Source organism: Prionailurus viverrinus, chromosome A3 (genome assembly GCF_022837055.1).
Source record: "Prionailurus viverrinus isolate Anna chromosome A3, UM_Priviv_1.0, whole genome shotgun sequence".
Classification (NCBI taxonomy): domain Eukaryota; kingdom Metazoa; phylum Chordata; class Mammalia; order Carnivora; family Felidae; genus Prionailurus; species Prionailurus viverrinus.
Window position 1 is genome coordinate 41,890,059 of NC_062563.1, and position 27,739 is coordinate 41,917,797.

At 43.5% G+C, this 27,739-nt stretch overlaps 1 protein-coding gene across 10 annotated transcripts in view; it reads right to left on the bottom strand.

Annotated features, from left to right (window-relative positions):
• The window catches only part of KIF16B (kinesin family member 16B), a 295,283-nt gene that overhangs the window by 87,471 nt on the left and 180,073 nt on the right, over positions 1–27,739 (bottom strand). For 5 of the 10 annotated variants that reach the window (XR_007150865.1, XM_047852575.1, XM_047852573.1 and 2 more), the window contains exons 18-22: positions 14,410–14,463; positions 11,698–13,056; positions 7,865–8,017; positions 5,886–5,982; positions 4,846–4,896 (exon numbers count right to left, since the gene is read on the bottom strand). Coding sequence is in view for 9 of the 10 variants with exons in the window: in XM_047852575.1 (XP_047708531.1) it covers positions 4,846–4,896; positions 5,886–5,982; positions 7,865–8,017; positions 11,698–13,056; positions 14,410–14,463 (1,714 nt within the window). In the remaining variant the exon portion in view is untranslated. Of the gene's footprint in view, positions 1–1,060; positions 3,474–4,845; positions 4,897–5,885; positions 5,983–7,864; positions 8,018–11,697; positions 13,057–14,409; positions 14,464–27,739 lie in introns of those variants that run through there. The other 5 variants (XM_047852570.1, XM_047852569.1, XM_047852572.1 and 2 more) reach the window with 5 other exon arrangements.

Genomic DNA, 27,739 nt, shown 5'->3' on the forward strand with positions numbered 1-27,739 from the left:
TGGCTTCATGGAATCGCTGATTTGCTCAGCTGCCTGCAACATTCAATGAGTAGCTACCATGAGCTCATCATGATCCTGGCTAGAAGTGGAAGAGAGAGGATGGAGCAGTGAAGAATCCACCTCCTTCCTTCTAAGACTCTGGAATTTAGTAGAACATACACATCCAAGAAACAGGAGAACACTGGCTGTGAAACCTAGGACCCGATGAAATAGCTAATAAATATAAGACATGCAACGGAATTCCTCATAGGAATGTTGAACAGAGATGGATAAAAAAGAAAGGGTCACTCAGAGGAGAGAGAGCTTCTGAAGAGCCCAGTTTCAAGCCTCTCACAGAGGAGGAGGGCAGCTGAGTACCGGATCATACTTTGTGAAGAGAGACATACCTGAGGCTGCCATGGGCATGACTCATCTCAGAAGGCAGGCCAGCGGACCAGCTCGGGCCAGCAGAACATGCTGGTCAGAGGCTGTGAGTGATGATGTGTTAGGTGGGAGGCGGAGAGGGAGGGCGGCCAGAGGAAAGAGCCGAATGCCTTCTGAGGTGACCCTGCAGCTGATAAGATTGCTTACAGAAGCCGTTAGAAAAAGTCAGACTTGAAGATGAAGAGTCTTTCCAGGACAGAAATATAAAAGCTCGGAGAAAGTCCTGGCATGTGGGGGGGCATGTGGCATAGGGGGAAGGGTAGTCAAAACTAAACCAACAAGTAAGGAGTTGAAAGCACATAGGTTGGAAAGCAATAGTCAAAAAGTCTGAAAGGAGGAAGGAAAAGGCAATTAACTGAGGAAGAAGACACCACAGGGCGTGTGGTGCTGTCTCCATTCCATGTATTATAGTGAGAGGAGGGTATTTTAAATCCCTGGGTCCTTCCAGGAAGCTTGATGCATTACTAATGTGCTCTGCTACAGAGCTGTCCTAATCATGGCTAAAACGGAGGATGTCCGTGAAGGTCACTGCCAACCAGGCACTTTTTCAAGCAGCACAAATTAGCCTGCCGGAATCCAGCAGACACAGACACATTCCAAGCCACCCTACTAGAAGTCGACATGAAGCCAAAAACAATCAGAAATGCTTTAATCACCTAACAAATAATGAGGCAGACCCAAATTTACAAGGCTGAGGTTCAAGAAAAGGAAGCAGGGTGGTGATAAAGATATTTTATCAGTGCTCTGCTACCCCCGCCTTTTTTTTTAATTGTAGATACTTAACATATTTACATTTTCAATTTTAGAGGTCTGCATTTTTCTAGTGTCAAATCAGTTAGGTACACAGAGCCTTTCCGGGTCCTTGACTATTCTCATAATGTTCATTTTATTAAAAATCTCAAAAAATATGCCAAGTATTTTTATAAGTTTCCTCCTGAGAGCCTTGTCAAGTGTGCGATGAGCCACAGAGCCTCATCCTGAGAGCTGAGGGTCAGTTTCCAGACCTCGGGTGCCACGTTCTGACTGCCCTCAGGACACGGCATGCCAGGGAACAAATGGACGTTCTGGGCTCCTTCAAAGTGCTCAGCTGGGCTATTTTTTGAATCTGATGGGAGTCTGAGTTTTTCTGGGAAGACAAGTTGGACGGTTGACAAGGTTTCCTTCTCTGGAACGACGACATACCTGAATTCGCTTAAAGCACGACATCTGGTCACATCAAACTGTGCTCGTGGAGAAGGTGTGTTTAGAGACTGAGTGTGGGGATAGAAAACTCGATCTTCCCTTAAAAGGGCAATGTGGGTGTTCAGAAGGACTAATGACTGGAGGTTGTCTTGGCCGGGGTCACCCTCGACTCTGACTGTCGTGTAGAGCAGTAACTGTACCTCTGCCAGAGAGGGGATGTTGACTTCCATATTTCCATGAAGAAAGTAAATCATGTCAACCAAGGTATCCTGGAATCTGGATGACAACCGAACACCGTCTGCCAAAACTAAATCAGGGATTTCTGCTTTCCAGTCAAGAGAAAGCTGAACCAGATCTTGTTGGAACAAAGGGTGATTAGTGCGGACAGCAGCATCAGACTCGGGCATCAGGACACACAGGAGGTCACCGCAAATCTGCTGACAGAGGGTTTTGCTGTAACTAAATACGGTGAGCAGGAGACTCTCTGCAGAGCCCAAGAGTCTGATGCTCTGCCCACCAAAGCCGACTTGGATTTCCTCTAGTCCAGAGAGAGGCAGAGCATGAAAAATGCCCATTGAGGCTGAAGGGTTATCTGACAGAACCAAAGCATATAGCATGGAATGAAGCAGAAGCAAACATGCTGGCTGAGGGTCAGGTTCTGTGCAGTTAGCAACAGCAAGCCAGTAAACACCTTTGACTTCCTTTATGTCGCCTGAGAGTTCTGGTACGGAACAAGCCACGTGCTCAAGAAAGTCTTTTAGAGGCTGCTCCTGAAGTTTCAGCATCTGAGCTGGGAATCGCACAAGAGTCTGCTTAAATGCGGGTCTCCTTCCAGAATCTTCAGATTCTAGGTGCAGCACTGAGCTTGCGGAAGAGTCTGGGGATCCTGCAGCAGCAGAGGCAGCAGTGAGGCCTGATGCTCTGAAAGGCATGGTGCCCTCTGCTGGCCTGGCGGCTCCTGCCTCTTCAGGAACCCTGCTGCCAGCCTGAGCTTCTCTGGGGAAAGAATAAGGCTCTGATGATGCCTGCTGTGACCTCAGGGGCGTGTCCAGGGGAAAGTGTTTCAGAAATGGTAATCTTCTGATAAATGTCGTCACATGGGAGGTGAGCCCCCTGGGGTCACACAGGTTCCCTATATGCCCGGCTTGGCGGATCACCTCTGTGCCAGCCTGTAGCAGGTGACTGCTGGTATCTTTATAAAGGTCTGCCAGCCTGTGGTAAAAATAGCCCAACCCGCTGTTTCCTTCTGTCCTGATATTTATCAGGGACTGTGGAGAGTCAGCTTTTTTAGCATCTAACTCTCTCTCGACTTGCTGCTCACCACAAAACTTCCCGGCGGGTGCATGCTGAGGAACGCTGTGGGAGGCACCCTCCTCACCAGAAACCGTTTCAGAGAGGACCAAGCAGAGTAACTTGCTTTGCCTGGTCTGCTTGCTTCCATTATGTAGAGGCACTTCTTGGGACAAATCTTGCAGCAAAGTCCAGCTGGACTCGATTCTCAAGTTGGGTTTATCTTTATGAGTCATCACATCATTGAGATGTTTGGACCGATGCTGATGTTTTGTGTCACTGGTGTTGCTTTCGTTAAGAAATGTGATTTCAGGTAGACTGAAACGTTTTGGTTGGAAACAGCCTGCACACTCAGGATGACCGTATCCACGATCACTGTTCTGCCACACCTTGTGTACGGAGGACCGATGTCTTCGCTGGTGGGCTCTCTCGCACGATGCTGAGGAGGGAGCAGGAGATGCCGAGATGCTCTGTGTCGTGGGAGGACCCGGATGGTTGTTCCGCTCCACCTCCCTCCCCTCTTCTCTGCCGGAAGGGCCAGTGACATCTCTGGGCAGCAGCGGGGCAAGATACCTTTTCTGTTCAAGATGTCAAAAACAGTTGAAATGGGGGTTGGCAGCACCTTTTGCAAACCTTTTTGCACATGAAGATTCCTGCAGTCATTGGTTTCATTGTGCGGATTAATGCAGAGGTTAAATCGAAAGCCTAAGCTATTCATATTGATTGATACATGATTTAAGAATGGATGATCTGATTCACACACAGGACATCAATTTCCATATTATTTATCTTACAAATTGCCAAGTGTTTGAAAGAAATATGTTGTGCGGGATTGATCCACAGTATCCACTTCTTGGTCTAATATTTCAATTGCTCCAAAATAAATCCTAAGATCTTTCACTCAATTTGCAAAAGGTCAGACTTAGTTGTGAAAATAAGTCCATGACTGTATGTCCAAAATGTAAAAGTAATCAGGGCACACTTAATGAAAATCAGATGACAGGGCCAAAAGGAAATTGACAAGTATTTCAACCTCAGTCATATTTCTCTTGCCTCTTGGTTCACTTCATGGGAATCTTTAATTATGCCTGCCCTGGTTAGACTGCCGTGACCAGAGCTACAAACCAGCACTGTGAAAGGCTTCCCCGCTACAGGCCAGGCACAGTGGACACAAAGAAATAACAGGCAACGTCCTACACTTCACAAGGTTACCTGCTAGAGATAAGAATGTCTAGAGGAAGACAATGTCATTACTGGACCAGCCGGGTGGAGGCGTGGCAGTGGCCAAAGTCAGCTAAGCCTCCTGTGGGACACCCAGCCCTTCACCTCTTGTTCTCTGTTCTGTAATATATGGGCGCCATCTGTAAGACTTCTACCATCTAGTTTTGTTTTGTTTGTTTTTGTTTTGTTTTGTTTTTTAATTTAGGAATGTATGGGAAGGACAGGTCCCTCAGTGGAAGAAAATACTACAAGTAAAACCTTACAAATCGTATGCCCAAATAAACCTTGGTTTGACAATCCACCAGAGAAATAAGCTAATCAACCGAGAGTATGTCCTTTGTACTACTGCCAACTCACAGTCCATAAAATGAGCAGGGTTTTTAAAACATTGAGAAGTGTTCAGTTTCATTTCCAAACCCCATATCTGATTCTGATTATATAATTCTGCCTTTTAAATGCAGACCAGGGGAAAGGATACTGTTACAAATGAAAAACTGGGCAAGGAGCCTCCACCACAGTTACATGCCATTCAAATAAAGTCCAAGCAGTTTTCAACCTGCAGGATTCCGTTTAATTTTAAGTCCATATAATAGCTTGCCTTCCCTATTAGCCATTAATCTCACTGGGACTTCAAAATTCTAATTACGCAACCAAACATTAAGAAAATTTAATCACACGAGCATGCCATAATTTAAGGCGACCTTATCAATCTGAAAAATCATTACCTACCTCATATTTTAGCTTACGTTGAATGGTGCCATTGTGGAGTTTCTCATTATCCTGATAAGAAAATAAAAAGCGCTCTATATTAAATTATAGCTTGTTCATAGAGGGAAAAGAAACTGATTTGATTAGAAATATTTATGGGAACAAAATTCTAAAGAAACATACTTACTCAACAATGACATCCCTTCTATAGAATTTATATTCCCAAGGTAAGTATGACTCTATCGCTCCATCTGCCTGTAAGGGAACTGAAGCATCTATTCCTAATCTTAAAATTCTAAGAATAATATGAACATATTAAACAAAATTCAATAAATTAAATAAATGAAATAAAACTTCCTTAGGACCCTTATTAACTTGAGGAATAGGAATGAAATGTTTCTATTTTGATAAAAATCAACATCGCATATACGTATCTTCTCAAAAGCAAAATTATATATCTACTCAGGATAATTTATCAAGCAAAATTAAATACTTAAGGAAGTTGGTTGTTTTTTTGGAGAAAACGGAAAAATGTTACATGTAGAATCTTTATAAGTCAAAGTAAATAAAGCATTTTAGTAGACTCTATATTCAGTTAAGAATTCCCCCAGAAGTACAAAATTCTTAAATAAACAAAGTTTCTCTTGAACCAATACTATTTATAACATGTTAAGCTCCACCCAAGCTATATTTAATTTTTAGAGAACATTCTGCATCTCAGTTTTCTCACCGAGAAACAATAATAAGGGGGCCCTCACCACTACCTCCACCAACTTATGGAGAGGTCACCTTGAAAACTAATGATGGGGTGCATGGGTGGCTCAGTCGGTTAAGCATCCAACTTTGGCTTGGGTCATGATCTCATGAGTTCGAGCCCAGCGTCGGGCTCTGTGCTGATACCTCAGAGCCTAGAGCCTGCTTCAGATTCTCTGTCTCCCTCTCTCTCTGCCCCTCCCCAACTCACGCTCTGTCTCTGTCTCTCAAATACAAATAAACATTAAAAAAAAAAAAAACTTAAAAAAATAAAACAAATGACTGATGGCTTGGCTCCCTCAGCTCACCCTCGCCACATCTGCAGATGCACTGCTATCCTCGCCAATCGCGCGATGCAAATCCTGAAGTCGTCGTTGGACTTCTTCTTCAATGTAAGCACTGATCCTGCAAACAACAGAGATGGGGGAGGTGGCACTTAAAGATTTCTAACCACAGAGGGCATCTGAGATCCTCAGTTTACTACACCCTTCAAAAAGAGGTGCTCTCTCATTCTAAACATCAAACATAACAACTCGGGACCTTGACCATTTTTCTACTTTCTAAGAAATGCAGTGCCATGTGTTCATGATCTGGGTTTTCTCCAAACAAGAGAGAAGTGGACTAATAACAGAACCTTGAGAATACAAGGGAGACGACATGATCCCATCCACATCTCTCCTGGCTCTCCTTGGTGGAACCCCTGCTCCAGGAGAATCACAGACGCTGGCTTCAGAAGGCTCCACGGCCTCAGACCAGACTCTGAAAACCCACACTTCATTCACCAAGCCTCAGTTTCTTCACATGGAAAATTGTGAGTGTTATTTTTCATATCATAAAGTCATTTAAGAGGATTAAAGGGGAGGGGGAGAGTGGGCACAATCTCTATGAATCTTCACTATTCCAAGGGAACAATGGCTTGAATTGTTTCTGCTCCATTGTGTCTCTCCATAGGCACCTGGCTGTGAGAAACCACATTTTAAAGGCCCCTCTACCTTTCAAACTGCCTGGCATGTGGCCAAGACAGTGGAAGCAAGAAACAGTTGATGATTGAAGCAGTTGTCAACTAAATATATGGCACCCTAGAGAATGGAGGTGAACGTGTATGAAGTACAACCATCCACCCAGAGAAACCAGGAAGACGGAAGAATTTTAGTTCCAGCTAAAATCTTTCTAGTGGCTCAGACTGCCCACATGGAAGGCTTGCTTAGCTCCAGACTCTCCCTCCCCCATACAGACACCGATTAGATGGATTATTTAAAATTAACTGTTTTGCATGTTTATTTCTTAGCACACTAAAAAATAATCTGGTTTCATCTTTCTAAGCACATGTGCACTCCTAGAAACATCTCGGTACTATGAACCATGCCTTGATGATTTCCTGAAATGTGAGGCAAAGAGATTAATATTTTAAGTAAAAGAGCACAGAAGAATGGATAATAAAATGCAGTAGTTACCTTTCAATACTGAAAGAAAAATCATGTGCAGCTGACCCAGAGCCAAGGGCACTTACAAATGAATTACTTCTCTGGACCTTTTACTTAGAGTTTAAACTAGCCCCACTGAAGATGCAGACCTAGAGTTAAGGGGCCACAGAGGCCCATACCATTCTTCATACATTTTGATATCCAAATACATGTCACCTACTGCTCAGGGCTCATGACTGCCCAATTTGAAATGTCCCCAAGACACAGCTGGAGTTGACGAAAATAATCCACTTTCTTATAGGCAAAGAATGATTAAGTCAACTTATCTGAAAGCTCTAAGTCACAGAGCAATTTACAATACCACTCAAGTTGAAAACCATTTTACTATAGTAACATCAGGTATATATGCTATTCATGACCATTCCAAATATACTGGCACAGTTTTTGTAACAGACTTCATCTATTTGTAATTAATGACTTCATAAATTAACTGTCAGCACGAGGTCCTTCTTCTTGGTATGGTTCAATTAACTCTACTTCTTTGTTCCTCTCAGCCTGGCCTTGGTTCAGTCCTTTCTAGATGACATGGTTTCCCTGGACCTTCCAATTCTACCTTCTCACACAACACTACTCCAAAATGACTTGGGTTTGGATGGCCAGTCCTCAGATCTTTGGTTCCCTTCAAATGATACCTCTCCCCCCAGGCAATAAATTTATGGAGACAAAGTATACATATCTCAGAGACACCTATCACTAGTCACCTCTGACAGATCCCTTCACATGCACACTGGACAATACAAGGTACAGTGAGTCATTAAACCACATGGCAAATGTAAGTTTGGCATCAGTTTAATGTCCAGTACCTGGCATCCATCAGAGGGACCAGGTGAGATTTTTCAGCACTAGATGGCAAGCTGGAAGAAGGAGCCTTCCCCTCCATGGTCCCACGATGCCCCTTTTGAACACCATCAACCTCACAGATCTTCTGCTTCAACTGCTGGATTTCATGCTCTAATCTACAGAGATGGGAGTTACATGAATTCATTCATGAACAGTATTTCCGGAGCATCTTCACTGGGTGAGACATTGTTCTTGAAACCATGGGGGATCTAGACACTTTTTGCAAAGAGCTTTACCTTCTAGTAGTAAAGGTGCCACATATGCATCAGACAAGGTATAAGGGGATAACAAGCCATGAGAAGGATTCAGAACAATGCTGCAGGTGTTCAAAAGTTGGAGAGAGTTTAATTATCAAGGGCAAAGATATTCCCACAGTGCTGAGCCAATCCTCTGAGGTAGATGTACAGGATTCTGAGCCCCCTACCCCTGCCTCAACAAAACAGTTGGTCTTTGACCACATATGGGGATCCCCCTACATACCTCTGTTTGACAAAAGAGATCTATGCTTTAAAGAATTTTTAACCACCACCAACCCAAGGAGGATCTGCATGGTCAAGGCAGTTCTAAGTTGAATCTTCAGAGGCCCGTAGGAATTTGGCATTTGGAGATGAGGGTTAAGGGCTCTCCAGGTACAAAAAGCAATATGAACAAAGGCCTAAGTCACAAAAACTAGAAATCCACTTTGGCTAAGGCAGAGGATGTAGGAAAGAGAAACAGGAGAGAGACCTAGGAAGGCAAGGTGAGTATCTTGAGAAATTAAACCACTGTAGAACCAAACACTTATTTCCAATGATAAATGATACATCCAATATGAGGTCAAGTGTGTGTAAGCTCATTCTCCTGCTGGCCCAGGAATGCTTGGATCCAGGGCCAGGAGGCTAGAGGGCCAAGATTGCCAGTAAATTTGGCCCAGGAAACATAGGCGCTACAGCTCCCTCACTGTGTGAACTAAGGTGAGTTAATGAAATCTGGGCCTCAATTTTTTCATACACCAATCTGAAGAGTCAACTAGTCTAAATTCCTTCAGTCCCAAACTTCAAGGATTCTAGCTTCAGATGCTGGCACAGCATGATCCTACCAGCTCTCTGGTGTTACCAACAGCAATTTGATGGACCTACAGGAAAGCCAAGTTCTCAACTCGCAGGGATGTAATTACAAGGTCACAAGGGTCAGCACTCATGGGTTCCATGGAGGCAATGCCCAGCCTAACTCAGCCATTCATCTGTCTGCTGATGAGCAAGTACTTACTAAGCATCAACTTCCACAGCATGTAGTCTTTTCAAAGGAGGAAGAAAAATGCATAAACATTGACATCAGGGGCCAGTTGGTGGGCCAAGAACAAGGGAACAATATTAATACAAAGTCTTAGAGATGGTAAGGAAAACGAGCCAGATATAAGCAAGTAACTGCCAACATTTATAGTTAAGACGACATGTACCAGAGTCGGTCAAAGACATCTTTCAGGAGTGGGGCAGTGGAAAAGATACCACAGAGCAAAGGGGTTGTTGGCATGGGGTCCTGAAGCCCCAACAGGATTTCTATGGGTGGCAAGGGAAGCAGGGCATCCCAGGAAAGGATTGCAGCACATATGAAGACAAGAGGACGAAGTGGCTCAGAGTGGGCTGGTGAGTAGACCTGCCACTTTCTAACTGCGTGACACTTGTCCCCAATGACTATATAACCACTGGGTGGAAAAGATGACAGAGAATGGATTAAATCTTGCTCATAAGGAAGCCAACAAGGAAAGCCAAGTTCAGTGCACTGTTGTCTAAGCTAGTTCTACTTGAATTTAAAATTTCACACTTGTGGGATTTCACAAGCGGCTGACTCAGGCCGCACGGCAGGCCCTGGCTTAGCCGTGAGAACCCAGAGAGATAATAACACACAAAACCAACACCCACAGAAAGCTGCAGTAGCATCACAGCCAGAGCAAAGAGCTCAGAATTTGTTGGCCTGAATTGGGTCTTAGCAAAGTCTACTCCATCAAAACACATGAAGCCAAAAGCATCCTTTGTGTGGCTTCTGGAGGAACGCTGACATCAGGAAATCACTTCCCTGGAAATCACAATACTATATCCGCTATAATAGAGTATTAATACTAATGGCCAGGGAGTGAAGCTGGTTGACAAAAGCCAGGGACATCAAGCTAAAAGCCCACGTGGCATTCTCACTGCACACTGCAGGATATAAATTGAGAGCGTGCCCTCCACTGCTTTAAATTTCCTGGGGCTGGAGCTTTGTCCGGCAATTTCATTTACATAACATACCTGCAATCATTTTCTTAAAACTCCAACCTATTTCTCCGAAGTAATAGCATTATGGTTTTTGATTGTTATTTCTTGCTGTTTTGCCAGAGGGAATTACCAGAGAGCAAAGGTAAATAGAACCCACAGTATAAGCAGATCATTTGAAAGGGAGGTTGTCCCAAACTGTTCAGGCAAGATGATGGAGAGAGGCTCCAGCCTCAGGTCTTGCTTTGTCGTTAGTATGGATCCTTGGCGTCTGCCAATATCAAGCTGGGCTCCTACAAGCCAGCCGACTGGGCTTCGGTTGCAGCCCCTCTGGAGGCGCTGTGGGTGCCTGGAATGCTGGAGAGGGGGTAGCGGTCCAGGCCCTCCAACCTGGGCTTCAGGTAAGATCTCAACCGACCAAGGGGTCTGGAGCTAAAGAAAATGCACAGGCCCCTGGTCTCCTCCGCCCTCTTGTAAGAGGACGCACTGAGGCCCAAAGATCAAAGAGCCTGCTGAGGCCAGCCAGGCAGGAACGGGGTGGGCCAGGGTATGAAAGCTGGGCAGGACAACAAAGCGGGTGATGTCTGCACACCAGGCAGACTACCTACTTTCTGGGAGTCTTGGCATCACGTCTGCTGGGCTACCAGAAAAACGTGTTCTTGACTTCATGCACTTATTCCTTCTGAGAACCTACCGTGTGGGAAGCGTGGTGACAGGGAATGGGTGGGAGAAGATAAATACTCTTTCTTTACCATGAAAATAGTGCCAGTTCCTAGTTTTATTTTTCATAACACCAAAAGTAACATGAGTAAATCATCACCACACGTGCTTGAATATACCGCTCGCTGTGTTCATGAATCACCTGGAGAATTTTGTTTGTTTAGCAGTTTCCTTTTGAATACAGAATCCTGGGGTCTCCTTCAAATACTGTGAATCAGGAAGAGAAGGAAAAGGGCTATTTTTCAGCTTCCCAACAGGGGTGGAAATCAGCACCTGCTCTGTGTGGTCTGTGACCGAAGGAATGATGCTGTATTGTAACTAGTGCTGGTCACAGAGAAGATGTTAGGCCCAGGGTGAGGGTGACAGGGGGAATAGGGGAGGGTAGGAAAAATTCTGAGGAGGGATGGTCGGGGGAGGGGGGGCTGAGAAGGGGAGGACAGAAGGAAGAAAGGAGGGAGGAAGGGAAGGGAAAGAGAAAAGGGAGGGGAGGGGACAGATACAGGGGAAGGGGCAAGCTGGAAGCAGTCGTATTTATCAAATATGACAATAATTGTATTCCATAAGTCAGTGGAGTCATAGACAAGGGCTCTGGTTTTGTTTGAGTGTTTTTTTCAATGGCAGGCCAACGATTCTCAGATGAGGATCCTAAGGAGCAAGAAAATGTGTGTGGGGGGGTGCTTTTCTCAGCTTTGGTTGGACCACAAGCGTTGGCTGCTGTATCAGAGAACACACAGGCGAACAGAATCACTTTTTTAGAAAGACAGCGAGACGCACACCTTGAGAGGGCGGAAAACACACCACCTTTGGCACCGACGGTGTGCCGTGCTCTCCCTGTCCAGCCTCACCTCTCCCGGTCCTTCTCCAGGGCTTCCTGCTCAGCTTCCAGGCTGGCCTGGAGGCCGGACTGCTCGCTGCTGCTGCTGTTCAGCGTGGCCAGTCTCTGCCTCTGCTCCTCGATCTCCAGGCCCAGGGTGGAGCGCCTCTGCAGGGCCCAGTGCCTCCTCTCCAGCCTGGCCACGGCCCGCTCCAGTGCCTCGCGCTGCTGCTTCTCCCGCGACTCGAGGATCTCCTTTTCCTTCTTCCTCACTTTTTCTTCCTGACGGGCGATGTTGGCAGTGAACTCAAAGGTGGCTTGGAGCTTCTGCAGCTGGCTCGCGTTGGCCTGGTACTGAGCGAGCTGTTCCTCTTTTTCTTCCATTTCTTTTTCCACTTGATAAAGAGTGTTGTCTAAGCCGAGAGGACCTCTGTCAAGGATTTCAAACGCTCTCTGCTTTTCCTCCAACAGGGTTGGCAAATGATGCTGCAGGAGGTACTGGAGCTGGCGTTCCTTATACTGCAGCCTGTATTCCACGGGCTTTATCTTCTCGAGGATTTGAGCCGCCTGGGTGACGTGTGTGACACCCTCGGCATCTTTCTCCGACACTCTGAAGTCATCTTCGTTTGCAGACTTTAAACGCTCCACGAGTTCTTGTTCCTCTTCGACTTCTTTCCTCAGGAGGTCCTTCTGCTGAACCAGGTCCTTCTCCAAGTTGGCCAGCTTGACCAGCTGCCTTCTCTTGAACTCCAGGAAACGCAGCTGAGCCCGTTCTGACTCCTCGCCGTCATCCTCCCCTTCGGCCCGGGCCTCCTTCACCCGCAGGAGGGCCTCCCGGATGCCCTCCAGGTCCCTCCTCTCCTCCTCCACCCGCTGCACCTCCCCTCGCTGGAGGAGCCGGCTCATCTCCCGCTTCTGGCGCAGCTGCTCCTCTAGGTGCACCACGAGCACGACCTGCTCCTTCTCCTGCTCCTCCAGCCTCTTCTTCTCCAACTCGAGCTTGGCATACTGCTCGTCCTTCTCCTTCTTGAGGCGGTCCAGCTCTCGAAATATCTGGATCTTCTCGGCCTTCTCGTTGTTGTTGAGCTCCTGGAGCCGCTGGAGCTCTTCTTTGACTCGGAGAAAGCTCTCCTCCTCCTGCTTCTTCTTCTGCAGCTCGATTTCCTGCTGCTCCCGCAGCCTTTCCTCTTCGAACTTTTCCTTCTCGGCAAGCAAATCCTTCAGCTTGCTCTCGATGTGGAAGCTGCGGCGTTTGAGGCTCTCCTCCTGCTTGCGGATCTGCAGCTGGACAATCTCCGTCTCCTTGCGCTGAGTCTCCACCTCCTGCTGCATCCGCTCCAGTTCTGCCTTATCTGACTTCTGCTTTTCTTCCATTTCTTCTATGAGTTTCCTGAAATGCCAAACGTTGACCCATCATCGTCTGCTCACTACATACGAATGGTGCTCGAACTTTTCCCTACCTGAAATGTTCTGAACATGGACACGTGCCACAAAGTCAGGCCCTTCACTAAAATAAAAAGTGGGGGGAACTGCTTTTCTTTTCATTTCCGGCAGCACACTGCTTAGCTTTTTCACTCTGTAACTGTCCAACAGATCATTTGCCTAATCTCCTGAAGTTGCCTCTGATATCATTTCTTTGTAGAGTCTATAAGCATAATGTGTTATGCATGATATAATTTTAAAAGCCCCCTGAGCTCAAAGAGAAAGAACCGTGCCCAATTTAAATTTAAATGTGAATAATGTTATTCAGCCCAATGGCTAAAACTCAATAGAAATTCAGTTACAAAATGACATTAAATAAAAATGCTTATGCTGTCCTCAACTCATTGGGGTCAAATATCAAAGTCAAGATAATCGACAGTTCATTGTTGCAGCTCAAATAACCGCATGCTATTTAGCATTTAATCACTAGTTTAGGACAAATGGTAATCACCAAATGGCCCCAAATATTAGTTTATTAACACATAACACTGAGAATAACAGGAGTCTCCATAGAAAACTGAGATGCATGATTTCAGGGGTTACATGTCATGCTTGGTCTATAGCATTCTAAACTCCAGGTTCCAGAAAATAAATATCCAATTTACAGATTTTCTCTGGCCTTTAGTTTCTACTCTAATATATAACCTTACTCTGTTTCTTGGCTCGTTAAACAGGATGAGGGTGGGGAGAAGGAGAAAATACTTAGTTTTATCAGATAATTATATTCAGAACATATAAAAAAAACTTCTCCCAATCAGCTAAAAAAATCACTCACACACACACACACACACACACACGAGAAAAGTGGACCAAGAATTTAAAGGAGCAAATTATAGAAGGGAAATATAAATGGCCAAATAACATACACAAAGATGTTTAAAAGGGGAGGAGATATAAGGAAGGGGAACTGTCATTCTTTTGGCTTTTTAAAACCTCAGGCGATAATCACTAAGGGGGATATGCTTTTAGATTAAACATAAGTATACACTTGGCATATTAAATGTAACGAGTGTATGAAATTTGCCTACTGACTCTATTCCCACTTTCTCCCAAGTATTTGAAGATGTACTGTTTTCAAAACATTCAAACATGAGGTAAAACTAACCAGCTAGAGAAATGACCTACAGTCATTAAACACGTAAATACTTGACACAGAGCCAGAGCAAGGTAGTGAAACAGACCCGAAGAAATCCGTCTGGAGCAGTAATGCAAGAATCCACAGACTACAGTAGTGTTAAAACCCGTACTCCACATGGCTTACCTTTTACTTTCTAATTTTTCAAGTTCTTCGCGCTGTTGCCGCTCAAATTCAAGTCTAATAAAAATCAAATGAAAATGAGTCACTTTTCAGAAACAGCTTTTCTCTCTCATTCTCTGTATATAGTTGCATATTAGAAAGAGCATCCATTTTTTAAGCATTATTTTTAATTACAATGGATTAGCAATTTAAAATGTTTTCTTTGCTCTGTGACTATGATTAGAAATTAGACATTCTTCTGGGTGCTGGCATTCAGGCTTGAAAAGAACATATTTGACCTGAAGGAAAACAAACAAAGCACGAATGTATTGAAAAAGCAGGGTTAAAGGAAACTTCTAAATGATAAGCATGTCTACTCCATGCAGCTTAATCACTGATGAGTATATAAAATAGAGAATCTCTACCTTAGACAGATGGGTCCTTTTATAGGGAAAAGACTGCCAGAGAGGTGAGAGACAAAGAGAGAGAGCACAGACATCAATTAAGAAAAGAATTAACTGGGGGAAACATCAGGAAAAAAGCAGTAAGGTACTTAACAGCCAATAGCCATGCACACATTGAAGTCTCTTTTTATAAATATCGTATTTCCCAAAAATTGCTTGAAGCAAAGACTCCAGGGAGTTAGATGTGTTATGTTTGCAATGTTCCCCTCATGACAGCACTAATAATAACTGAGTACCAATAATAATTCTGACAGTAGTCAAACTCATATTTTTACTACTTTGTAGATGGTTATAGCGCAGGGAAGTCCACCAAGATCTTCCTATGACTAGTAGTTCTAGGATACAGAAATTACTTGGGGCTACGTAGATTGTAGACAGATTTACCACAGCATTACCAGAATAAAGGGGGCTAGTCACTGAGAATTTTAAAACAATTTGCTAATCTATTGATAACAAAAGTTGATCCTCCTCAAATACAAGTCTTAATGACTACAAGATTTCACAGTGTGAAATCTTATGAAACAGTGTGAACTGTAGTTCTTAAACTTCTACATTTTCCTGCTGTGGTAAATGGCAGTTAGAGCTAAAAAGTTCAACTCTGGAAAAATTCATCACAAACTTTCCCATATGACATGCAAATCCAGGCTGGCAAAAGTAACCTTTACAATGAGCTAACAAACATTCCAAATAGATGTGTTACCTATTCATTTGAGCGGACATTGAGAGTAAGATGCCTGGTGTCTTTTATAAGCAGAACTAAGTGCTGTGCTAGGTCGTTTACCCACGTTAGCTTACTTTGTCTTCCCAGCAAACCCTAAAGTTAGCAAAGTCTCTCCATCTTACAGATAAGGAACCCAGAGCTCAGGTATGTGAAACAACGTGTCCAAGGTCATAATGGTGAGATGTGGAAGAGCCAGGATTTGAACCCATGACAGCCTACTCCCAAAACAGCCTCCCTCAATTCATGAGCAATGCTCCAATTTGTGATAGACAATAAAAGATTTAAACCTTCCCTGAAACTTGTCATTTAGGGTTGTACATACCCTCCCATCAAATGAAAATAATCTGTAGACTGTAGGCATTGCCATCCATGAGAAATCAATCACATAAATATATACAAAGGGTATTTGCAAGTCCCCAAGCTCAGCACATATGCCTTTATACTAAGTAGGGATAAGGTTTTATTAAAGTTAATATGTGACTGTTCTCTGTTATACAACAATAAACAGAACCTTGAAAATGTTTCCTAGTAGGTATTTTTTAGACTTCAGTACAGTTTAGCTTTCCTAGAAATATTTACATGGTCAAAAAGAATCATTAGATTAAACACTTTCAAAACCAGAGAATTCCCCTAATGGAACTGCCTTTAATCTCTAGTTTTACTTTCTATGAACAGCCCAGTGTAACCAACAGTAGACACTGCTCTGACAATGTCACAGACATGTGGTCCGAAACCAAATGCTCCCCTGAGAGTTGGGAGACCTGGGTTTGAATGAAATCCTCTCACCTGAGGACTGTGTACCAGGGGCAGGTGCTGGGCTAGGCTCTTAGCTGGCAATACCCTTCCTCTGTTCTCCCAACCCTGCCAGGGTGACATGCTTCTCATCCCCATTTTACAGAACAAAAAACTGAGGCTTAGAAAAGTTAAGTAGCAGAGGGAGAACTTGAATCCAAGTTTGATACACTAAAACCTGGGCTACTGACCACTGCAATTGTTGCTACTGAGCTGTGTCATCTCAAGAGGTCATAAAATGTGAGTTTTAATATCTTCATCTCTAACATGATGCTCTGAGCACCTACTTTTTTTTTTTTTTAATTGAGCATGGTGCCAGGCACAGGGTGGGGGCACATGAGACATAACAGCCTGTATCAGTGATGTGGTCCCTGCCTCCACAAGACTCCCAGTCTGTGACAGTCAAATAAACACAAGTGAACACCCAACAGGTTGCAAGCCAGGAAGGACACAGTGTTATAACATACAAGAGCAGGGTACTGATCCCAGAATTTGGTAGTACCTAGAATCAAGGCAAGCTTTCTGAGGTAACTTATACCGAAGCTGTGCCATTCTTCCTCATTCATGATATAGAAATTCAAGAGAAGGTCAATAAAACCACATCTTGGCTTGCTGTGGGGGAAGCGGCAAGACCCAAAGCCTAATAGGACAACAAGAAGGAAGATGGTGAAGGGCCTTGGAAAGTAAATATTAAGGACTCTGAACTTGATCCTAAAGATGGTGGCAGAAAAGTCCCATGTGATAAGAAAGAAAGAGTTGGGGCGCTGGGGTGGCTTAGTCAGTTAAGCATCAGACTTCAGCTCAGGTCATGACCTTGTGGTTTGTGAGTTAGAGCCCCACACTGGGCTCTGTGCTGAGAGCTCAGAGCCTGGAGCCTGCTTCAGATTCTGTGTGTCTCCCTCTCTCTCTGCCCCTCTTCTACTCATTCTCTCTCTCTCTCTCTCTCTCTCTCTCTCTCTCTCTCTCTCAAAAATAAACATTAAAGAAAGGAAGAGTCAAAGATGCCCCTCAGGTTTCTGACTGGATTACACAGGAGGTGGGAAAGCAAGAGCTAAAAGGTCTCCAGGTGTGAACACATGAGTCATTTAATAATATGTATTGGGATCCACTGAGATGGAGAAGAGCACTGGGGACAAACCAGTGGGGGAGGCAGAAGTCGTAATGGCAGCCACACTAGTGCTAGTACTCATGGTGGCCAAGATGAGGGCAGCAGCCACCGTCCCCTGAAGATTCACTCTACGCCCGGTTCTGAGGACTTCGCATTTAACTCTTGCAATGGCCCTGTGAGGTAGGTGCCGTCATTATCCCATTTGACATGTGAGGGACGGTCATATCACTAGTAAAAGGCAGAATCAATCCTGACGCCAGAGCTCACAATTTTCACCTCTTCTCCGTCCTGCCTTCGAGAAGGTAAGCCCAATTTCATACATTTGTGGAAGCTAATGACTCCAGAAAGTTCTACTAAATGAGATGTCCAGCAGGCAGGGAGATACATACAAAGGTCTAGCTCTCGGGCCATTGTCAAGGACGGAGATACAGACTTGGGATTCACCAGCATCTAGACTGCAACTGAAACCACAAAAGCGGATGAGGTTACCCGGGATGTATGTATTGAATGAGAATAAAGGAGCTTAGTGACAAATCTGGAAGACCACGGATACCACAGTGACTGGCAGAGAACGAGGCTAAGGAGCAGTTAAAGAAACAGAGAGAAGGTTAGGAAAGAGTGGGCACAGGAAAGCAAAGGGAAGGGAGAAAAGTAGTATGAAATGCTCCAGTAAAGTCAAGTAAGATAGGGCCCAAGGAGAACTCACTGAACTTAGCAACATGGAGGTCACTGGCAAACTTGGAGTGAGCTTTTCTGGGTTTGGGGCCAGACTGCAGTGGACTGGGACTGAATGGGAGGAGAGCAGAGGCTGAACAATAGAGAGTGTTCTCGGTAATGTTAGTTATGAAGGGGAAGTGGTAGTTTTAGGAGAATGGGTCCTCATTTTAAAAGCTGGAAGAGACTTGTGCGTATTTAAACCCTGGTATAAACAAGCCAGAAGAGACAGAATGTAAACAAATTGGGGATAGAGGCCCCTAAGCTGGAATTGGAAGGAAAGGACAGAACGATGGCTAAGAACATGGGCTTTGGAATTAGTCTACCCCAGATCAAATCCTGGCTCCTATAAGACCACAGGACAATTTCTCTCTAAGCCTTAATTTCCTCATCTGGAACTACACTCGAGAATAAGCTTAGTCCTTGCTGAGTGGAGGATCCGATGGAAGTATATAATGAGCACTTAGCAGTTAACAAATATTAGCTATGAATCCTACAGCATCCATAGTACAGGTAGGAGAAGACAAAGAGCAATTCAGCCATTGAGACAGGAAGGATGGAGGAAAAGACAAAAGCAAAGCAGACATGGGCTTTGGTGGTGATGTTTCTTAGGACTTCTGTATTCTCTGTGAGGTCAGAAGCAAGGTCCTCTGCTAAGAATAAGGAGGAAGGTGGTGGGGTTAGAGACATAAAGAACATGAAGATTACTAGTAATACCTGAAAAGGCCAATGGACAAGAGAACTGATAAGTACAACAAACTAAAAGGGGGTGGGTGGGTGGGCATCACTCAAGCCTAGGGATCATTAATTTACAGAGGTGCCCATCTCTGTGTTGACATGGCTTTCTCTCATAGCATTGGGCTGAGATATCAGATACAGGCTCAGGGCAGGGAGAAAATTCAATGGAACCAGGTGGGTCTCCAACAAGTGAAAGAACCAAAGGACCATCTGAGGACTTGGGAAGAGGACAGCTCAAGTGTTGGGGATGAAAACTTGACTGGACAGAGAAGTAAGTGGAGATGCAGCAAGTCTTCTTACAGGTGAAATGAAGAAATCTAAGAAGTCTCCAGGCTGAAGAAGTAAATATGCTTACTTAACCATAAGTATGCATACAGAATCACCCAAGATAACAGCAGGACTGAAAAAGATGGTGAAGCTTAGAAAGTAAGTTTAGATGACAACAGTAAGGAGGGGCAAAGGCTGGGAGAGGCAGGTGCCATAAGTGAACACATCAGAGCTCTGTGGGGCAGGGGAAGGGTGGTCTGAGGGCAGCTTCAGGGGAACCGGAGTCTCTGGGCTGATGAGAACCCTGGCTCCTCCTTGGTAGAAGTTCTCATTTCAGATTGTGATAAGGAAAGGAAAAGAACTTGGACGAACGGAAGCTGTCAACTTTAGATGTAATGAGGCTGTCTGACCCCTCCTGAAGAGAGGCATCTAATGATATGTAATGTTCTGAGTTAAGAAGTCAGGGAAAGATTCCCATTTGAATTCATAAGGAAGAAGTATGGATTCATTCCTGTGGTCTCTTTCTAAAATGGGCAAAAAAGTTTGACTGCTTTCTACTAAAAGCAATGCCCTTGATAACAAATGACCCTTCTTTCCTAAAATATAAGAGTTAAAAAAAAACAAAAACAAAACATAAAGATGCTCAGTCTTAACTTAAAACCAAGTCCCAACCATTCTGAGAGTCATAATTACAAAGTCAAGAACTATATTTCAAAATACGAGGTGAATTAGCTATTGCTGGTACTGTATGACTTCCATTAAATATTACATATTTACTAATCATACTTTAAAATGCACCTCTTTCCTTAATCAATGATAATTATTTCAAATAGCAAACCTCAAGAGATTGTGAAAGATAAACGTGAATGTGTTAATATCAGGGAAAGAATATCAACTATAATTGTATTTTAATGTGGCTTCATTTTAAATAATTGTAATTCACTATCTTATTTTACTGGAATTATCTTGGCCCCAAATGCTAATTTCCTAAATGTTACAATTAAAAGGAAAACCACAAAAGGATGTAATTTTTGCAGCTGTTTTTAGCATTTTAAAATGACATTTGGAAGTACACATACTGCGTTAGGTCCAACAAAAAAAGCAGCATACAATCTATTTTTATGAGAAAGGGCTTTTTTTTTTTTGCATTAAAAAGACATCTAGCATTTTTAGGTATAATTGCACATCTTGCAATTTATATTCCTGTTATCATCGGCAGTGAAAAAGCAAGGGGGTGGGAATTTCTCAGTTCACACCATGACATTGAAAGTGAGACTGTAATTATCAAAAAAAAGAAAGAAAAAGAAAAATTTAAATGAACTGAAGGCATAAATATCCGAGTCCTTATGTTATGCCAGGGGTGATTAGTTTTGTGTCTTTGATGTCGTTTCACTTTCAAAAAGGAGGCAAACAGCTACTCAAGTGCAGCCAACACTTGTACTGGCAGCTGTGGTGGGGGGCAGATGTGGAAGGTAACTGAGGCTGAGCCCCAGGCCCCAGCATGACTAGAAGGGAGTGACCTGACAATGGAGGTGAGCTGAAGGCAAGGTAGTCCCCCATATGGACATTCTCCATAAGTACGTGAACAGGTGAGGGGAAAGAAAATTCTTAGGCCATGGGTAAGCCAGAATTTTCCCCACGTGATTTTTAGGTTCTCATAGGTTTGACCCCATGGGTGTGCCACCTGTGAGGACACACAGGGTCCTGCATTCACTGTCTACTGCCGTCATCTTGAGACTCTTCCTATTTGAATGAGAAGCCCCATGTTTACACTATGCACTGAACCCTGCAAATTATGTAGCTGGGTTCTGATCAAGCATACATCATTTCTTAAAGAACTCCTGGCCCATTGCCAGGGATGTACGGTGGTAGTCTGCAGTCCAGATTCTGGTAAGGGCCAGGTGGAAAGCAGCTAGAAAAGACCAGAACTCCATGCAAGATGGCTCACTTGTCCCTGATCCTTCACAAGGGATTAGGTTTCAACAACAGTTCTGGTAACAGTGAGACCAGAATGGCTGACCTTCTTACCACCCTACCACTCTCAGGAACTTCCAGCCAGTTTCAAACCACCTCACTACAAAGGAACAAACTCCCAAAGAGATAGGGGTGGATCTTAAAGACTGAAGAGGAAGTTTGGATTTGGGTGCTGGAGTTGATGCAGGTTTTATCCAATAATCTTCCTGAGCAGAAACCAGAGACTACCCCAAGGAAGGCACAGGGAAATGCATGAAATAACCTGGCCATTCATCCAGACCCCGTCTCTTCATGGAAAGGCTCTGAGGTCTTTCCTATGTGCATCATTAGAGACTTTTATAAGGAAGCTAAAAGTAGGGGTGCCTGGGTGGCTCAGTCAGTCGAGTGTCCGACTTCAGTTCAGGTCATGATCTCACGGTTTCTGGGTTCCAGCCCACATCAGGCCCACATTGGGTTCTCTGCTGTCAGCATACAGCCCACTTCAAATCCTCTGTTCCCTTCTCTCTGCTCCTCCTCCACTCACAGGCACAGGTGCTCCAGCACACACTCTCACTCTCTCTCAAAAATAAATAAATAAATAAAAAGAAAGCTAAGAATCGTTGCTTTGTAGAGACAGTAGAATTGCTACGCCACTCCTCCCCATTTCCCTTTTTTCCTCCCAAATCATTGTATAGCCTGTAATACAGTGACTTACATACAACTGCAATTCAAGGTGTATATATCAAAATGAGGGTCTCACAATGCAATTTAATCTAGGAGGTTGTGAAATTAAACCCCTTTTAGTTAGAAGTCAGAGTTTATAACACAAATATCCCTAGTACTCTGGGAATGGTTTTCTAATAAACTTTCAAATCCCTAGTCTAGAAAGTACTCAGAAAAGACTTTCAGGAGCCAGTCTTAAGCCTTTTGTATTGCAAATGGAAAGTGCCCAAAGAAACAAAGATTGTTTTTGAAAAAAAAAAAAAAAAAAAAAAGTAAAATTCTATACTAAAAGCATTTTAAGTGAGTTTTCTCCCCAGCCTATTTCTCATAACAGTGGTAAAACTCGCTCCAATAAACTCAGCCAGAACCAGATGTTAAACCCTGGAGACCTACCTGATCGAGCTGCAAGATCACATGTGGTTACGACTACATGGAGACTCAAGAGATTGTTCATTCAACTTGGCACACACCCTACACTCTTCTCCCCCCACTATTTTATAGGCCAAGAGACTGAGGCCCAGAGAGTAGTAGAGGGAGGTCCAAGGTGACCTCTTCTTTAGAGGAGCCAAGAGTAAAGCTCACCTCCTCCTACGCCTCCTCCATTCTCACTTTGACACTGCAATTCCACCTTACCTCCTCAATTGAACTAGGGTAACTTTTACCCCAGAAACAGCCTCCCAGAAGTTGACAATGGTTTATCATTCCAAAATGCACCTCTCCCTGTTGGACCCAGAATAGTGTACCTCAGGTGATTTTCCTGCCACCTGATTCAGCCATGAATGCCACATCACCAATAAATGTTAATCAACACCTAACATGTACAAGGGCAATACTGAATAGATAAAGTGCCTTTGCATCTTAAGAGTAGATTATAAGTGAAATAAAATGTGCATGCATATCAATCACAGCACATGATGAACCCGAGAAAGTTCCATTTTTAACAGGAGATGGGTTGGAGGGAGAGCATTTATAGCTGCAGGGACGAGAGGATGCCTAGCAGAGGAACTGCTGTCAAGTTGGGCCTTGACAGATGGACAGAATAACAACGGGCGTAGTGTGGTGAGTGGGGGGAAATCTAGTTGAAGAAAAACAGGAGAAGAAAGACAAAAGATGCAAGCAAAGGAAGCAGTAAAGGGCACACCTGGCTATTGCTCAGAACAAATAAAGAAGTGATGAGAAGAAATAGAACCCAAAAGGTAGACCGTGGACAGAATGTCAAAAGTTAAGCTGACACTCTGGGGAGCACCTCCGTGGGCAACCTTTCCTCCCACCCCTGTGTAGTCCTCTACCCAAGACACTGGGTACAAAAAAACAGGAACCAGTAGTTCACACAGCCAATAATTCATCTGTTCAATATGGCGTCCATGTGCCAGGGCACTGGCACTATGGGTTCAGCAAAGGAAACTAAGTCCCTGCCATTATAAACCCTCCATTCTAGTGAGTAGGACAGCTAACTAACAATGAGTATGTTATGCGATAAGGGTTATGAAAAAAAAAATGAAGACCAGAGAGAGGGTACAAAGAGAAGGTGACATTTAGGAGAGAGCTAAGTGGAAGAAGTAACCATGAGGATGTATCTGGTGCCAACACGAGTGGGAAGCCAGGCCAATGACCAGAAGACAACGTGTGTGGCATGCTGGGAGCACAGCAAGACCAGCATGGCAAGAGCATATGGAACCGGGAGATAGTGACGGTATGAGAGCAACTATGGCCCAAGAGGGAGCCAGAGCCAAAACCACCAAAACCACACAGAGCCTTACAGGTCAGAGGGCAGACAGAGCCCTGTCCACCAAGGTTCCTTAAGGAAAGAGACCCGCCTTAATTGACTGTGTATCCTGAGGGCCTTCTGTGAGGCAAATAGTAGGCATTCAACCAATGGCTGCTATGAGTAGTGCTTTGAAGTCAGGTACAAGAGGCTCAGAGCCAGACCCCAATGACATAGCCATAGAATCCCTGGACAAGGACTACTGACGGTATCAGCCAATGCAGAGCTCCCTTTGCCATAAGAAGTAACAACTTTTGGTGCTTCCCACCCTTCTCAAGATGAAAGTTCACTAACTGTAGCAAATGTACAAAATACAAGTAAGTAAAACACTTACTGATACAATCCCCATGATCCATCCCGGCCTACAGCCTTTAGCCTCCACAGCCACACATAATACACACAAGAGGAGAGCCAACAACAGAGTTCATTTTGTAACCTTTTCCTCTTAATGAATACTTCCGACAAGTCCCCAGATCATTAACGATTACTGTCTAACATAGTTTAATATCATGCAATTCGATAATACAGATGCACCATGATTAATGTAAGCAATTACATGCTGGAGAGGTACATGATAGTGGACACAGAAAACGGTGTGGTGCCATCTACACCGGGTCGTCCAGGAAGGGGTTCGTTTCAGAAAAGCTGTGCCTGTTTCTGAGCAGAGGGAAGAGGCACAGCAGAGCAGAGAGCACAGAGGGAAGTTGAAGATGTGAGAAAGACTTAAAATGCACCACAGCTCCTCTCCCTTCACTGAAGTGAAGGGCTTTAGTGTTACAGATCTGCGTTACACATTTGTACTTCTTTGATATCACCCACTGAAAGACAAAATGCTACCACACCGAACAAGCAATGCTTGCACTGCGTGCCTCTGTCTCAGGCTGGGGGTGAGCAGTAGTCCTGGGAAAACCTGCCGTACCTCCACCGGCCTGTGTGCCCACTCCCTGCTCTCTACTGTCATGCCTTTTATGGTCTGGGTCATCAACCATTCCTTTCCTTATTTCTCTCTCTGACACCTCTCTTCATTCCTCCCCTTGTTGCTTTAATGTAAGCAGTAGCTGCCATCAAATACAGAATTCAAGGGAGTGCGGATGTAGCTGACAAAAGAAAAAAAAAGTGGGAAAGATTTACATAAGTGGATTAATTGCAACAATTTATGGGGGGGGGGAGGGGTTCCAAAAGTCCTCTACGATTAAGCAAGAATTACAATTATGATATAAACAGAATGAAGACTTGTCTTCAATGGCATGAGGAAAAGTTCACAATAAAATGTTAAAAGAAAAAGCAGGATATAGAACTGTATATCTAGTTTGATCTCAATTTGTTTTTTTAAGTAATCATTATAATGCATAATTACAATATCTGATGTACAATTAAAACACATATACTATAAATCTAAGTAAATATTACAAACATAAACCAATCATTATTTTTTGGTGGGAGGATTGTGAATGCTTGTGATTACCTTATTCATTTCTGAATGTTTTCCTTTTTTGTAACAAGCATTTCCATTTATAATGAGACAAACTACCTGTTTCAAATTTTTTTCTTAATCTACCATGATTATAGCAACCATTTTACTTCCTTTTTGCTTCTATGAATCTCTGGTTCATTTCCATTTTATCCAACGACAATGATGACTAACCTGACTAGATCATAAGGTCACTGATGTGGGCGCAGCTTCTCAAGGTTAGAATTATGGTCTGTGATAGAAGAAGGGGATGAAACTGCCTTGTCAGGGCACAACAATTCACACACACATTCTATCAACAATTATTTCTCAAACACCTACTTGGAGCAGGGACACAGTATCAAGAAAATCAGACCCTTTCACTTACTACTAAATACATAGACCAAGAGTAGACAGTTGACCAAGAGACACAATTACCAACTATTTCAAATGCTACCAAGGAAAGACAGAGGATGCTTTCAGTGAATAGCTAAGGAGATGAAATTCAAATGGGAGGTTGGCAGGGCCTTTTTGAAGAAGCAACATTTAAATTGGGATCTTAGATAAGAGACTCTTGGATACCGAGAACAAACTGAGGGTTGACAGGGTGGGGGAGAGGGGAAAGTGGGTGATGGGCGGGGAGGAGGGCACTTGCTGGGATGAACACTGGGTGTTGTATAGAAACCAATTTGACAATAAGTTATATTTTAAAATAATAATAAAATAATAAAAAATAAATAAAAAATAAAATAAATTGGGATCTTAGAGACTATGTAGGATTCGGCCACACGGGGAACTGGTGGACACATGGATGAGTGCTCCAGAAGGAAACAGCATGTACAAAAAGACCCAGAAGCAAGAATGGATACGTACAACTGGAACCCTTGACTGAACCAGCAAGAAGCTCTCATCAAATGAGTTAACAAATTATGGAGAGCTCGTGGCATGTAGTCAAGTGAATACAACATGGATCTTCAAAGGCAAATCATGCTGCCATGTAGGACTAAGGAAATCTGCTATCTTCCATCCTTGCCCACAACTACCATTCACCATTTCACCAGGAAAAGTCTCATTTCCCCAGCTGACCTTTACAGTTCAGCTTTCAACTGTGCAATTATCAAATGAAGGAAGAGGAAATGCAGCCTGCTACTCAGACAATGCAAATCTAAGGTAACTGAATAAAGACAGATTGTTCTTTGAATTTACAGCTCATCTTTCTGCCTACTTTGAAAACAGAAAACACAGGAAGCTCATCGCTTAAAGTGGTTCACAGTGGAATACCATTCAAGGACAAAAAAACAAAACAAAAAAACCCCAAAAGTCAGTAATTAACACTAATCTCCATTAGTGGAAGGAAGAAGCCCACTTTCATCACATGGTCCCCAAGACTGTATCTTAACAAGCTATTTAAGGCACTCTAGAGCAACTGTGAAGTTAGTAAATGGTCCATAAAAGAGCAAGACAAATGAGACCAAAAACTGGAGAAGAAATCAGCCTTGCAGCGAAGCAAACTTTTGAGAAATGGCAAGGCCTGATAAAATAAACCAGCAGAGACAAACACAGTAAATAAACATCAACTAAAATGCAGGCTAACTACCAAATCAGCAGCAACATAAATATTGCCAACTACATGCATAAAACTTCCATGCTCAAGGTCAGCAAGAAAAAAAAAAAAGATAAAAGAATTGAGAATTGATAAAGTACCGGAAAGTAGAGAGAAGAGAGAAAGGTGGAGCTAGCAGGGCACTGTATTCACAGGCAATGTGACCTTCTCTCTCAGGAGATATAGTGGAGACCCTGGTCTCACCTGAAGATGCAAATCTCATCAAGAGTATATCCAGCCATTACCAGATTCTGTTTCGGAAGCCCCTTCCACACTGGTATGAATTAAGGGGGGAAAGTGAATTCACTTTGCTCACATTGATCAGATGTCTGTTAAGTTTCAGGTACGATGCTGGGCACTGAGTGAACAACACATTAGATTCTGTGACTGTTTTCTGGAAGCTTACAGTGATCCACAGTGAGGCTAAGGCTCAGTACAACAGGATGTAACCATATTATTGAGGTCTCCATACTTTCTCTCTAATGTGATGTATTTATTTTTTCAGCTGAAGGCAGGAAATGGGGAGGGAGGACATATGGAAGAAATAGGAAAGGGGCTGCAGATGGGAAAGAAAATGAAACTACAACTGACCCTTGAACAATGCAGTCAAAAATCACACAGTTGAAAGTCCACATATAACTTTTCACTCCCCCAAAACTTAACTAATAGTCTACTGTTGACCAGAGGTCTTATTGGTATCATAAATTCAACTAACACATATTTTGAATCTTATATGTGTTATGTACAGTATTCTTATAATAAGCTAGAGAAAATATTAAGATCATAAGGAAGAAGAAATACATTCACAGTAGTGTACTGTATTTATTGAAAAAATTTACATGGGGAACCTGGGTGGTTCAGTTGGTTAAGCATCCAACTTCAGCTCAGGTCATGATCTCACAGCTCATGAGTTGGAGCCCTGCGTCGGGCTCTGTGCTGATGGCTCGGAGCCTGGAGCCTGCTTCAGATTCTGTGTCTCCCTCTCTCTCTGCCCCTCCCCCATTCACATTCTCTCTCTTTATCTCTCATAAATAAATAAAAATTAAAATAAATTTT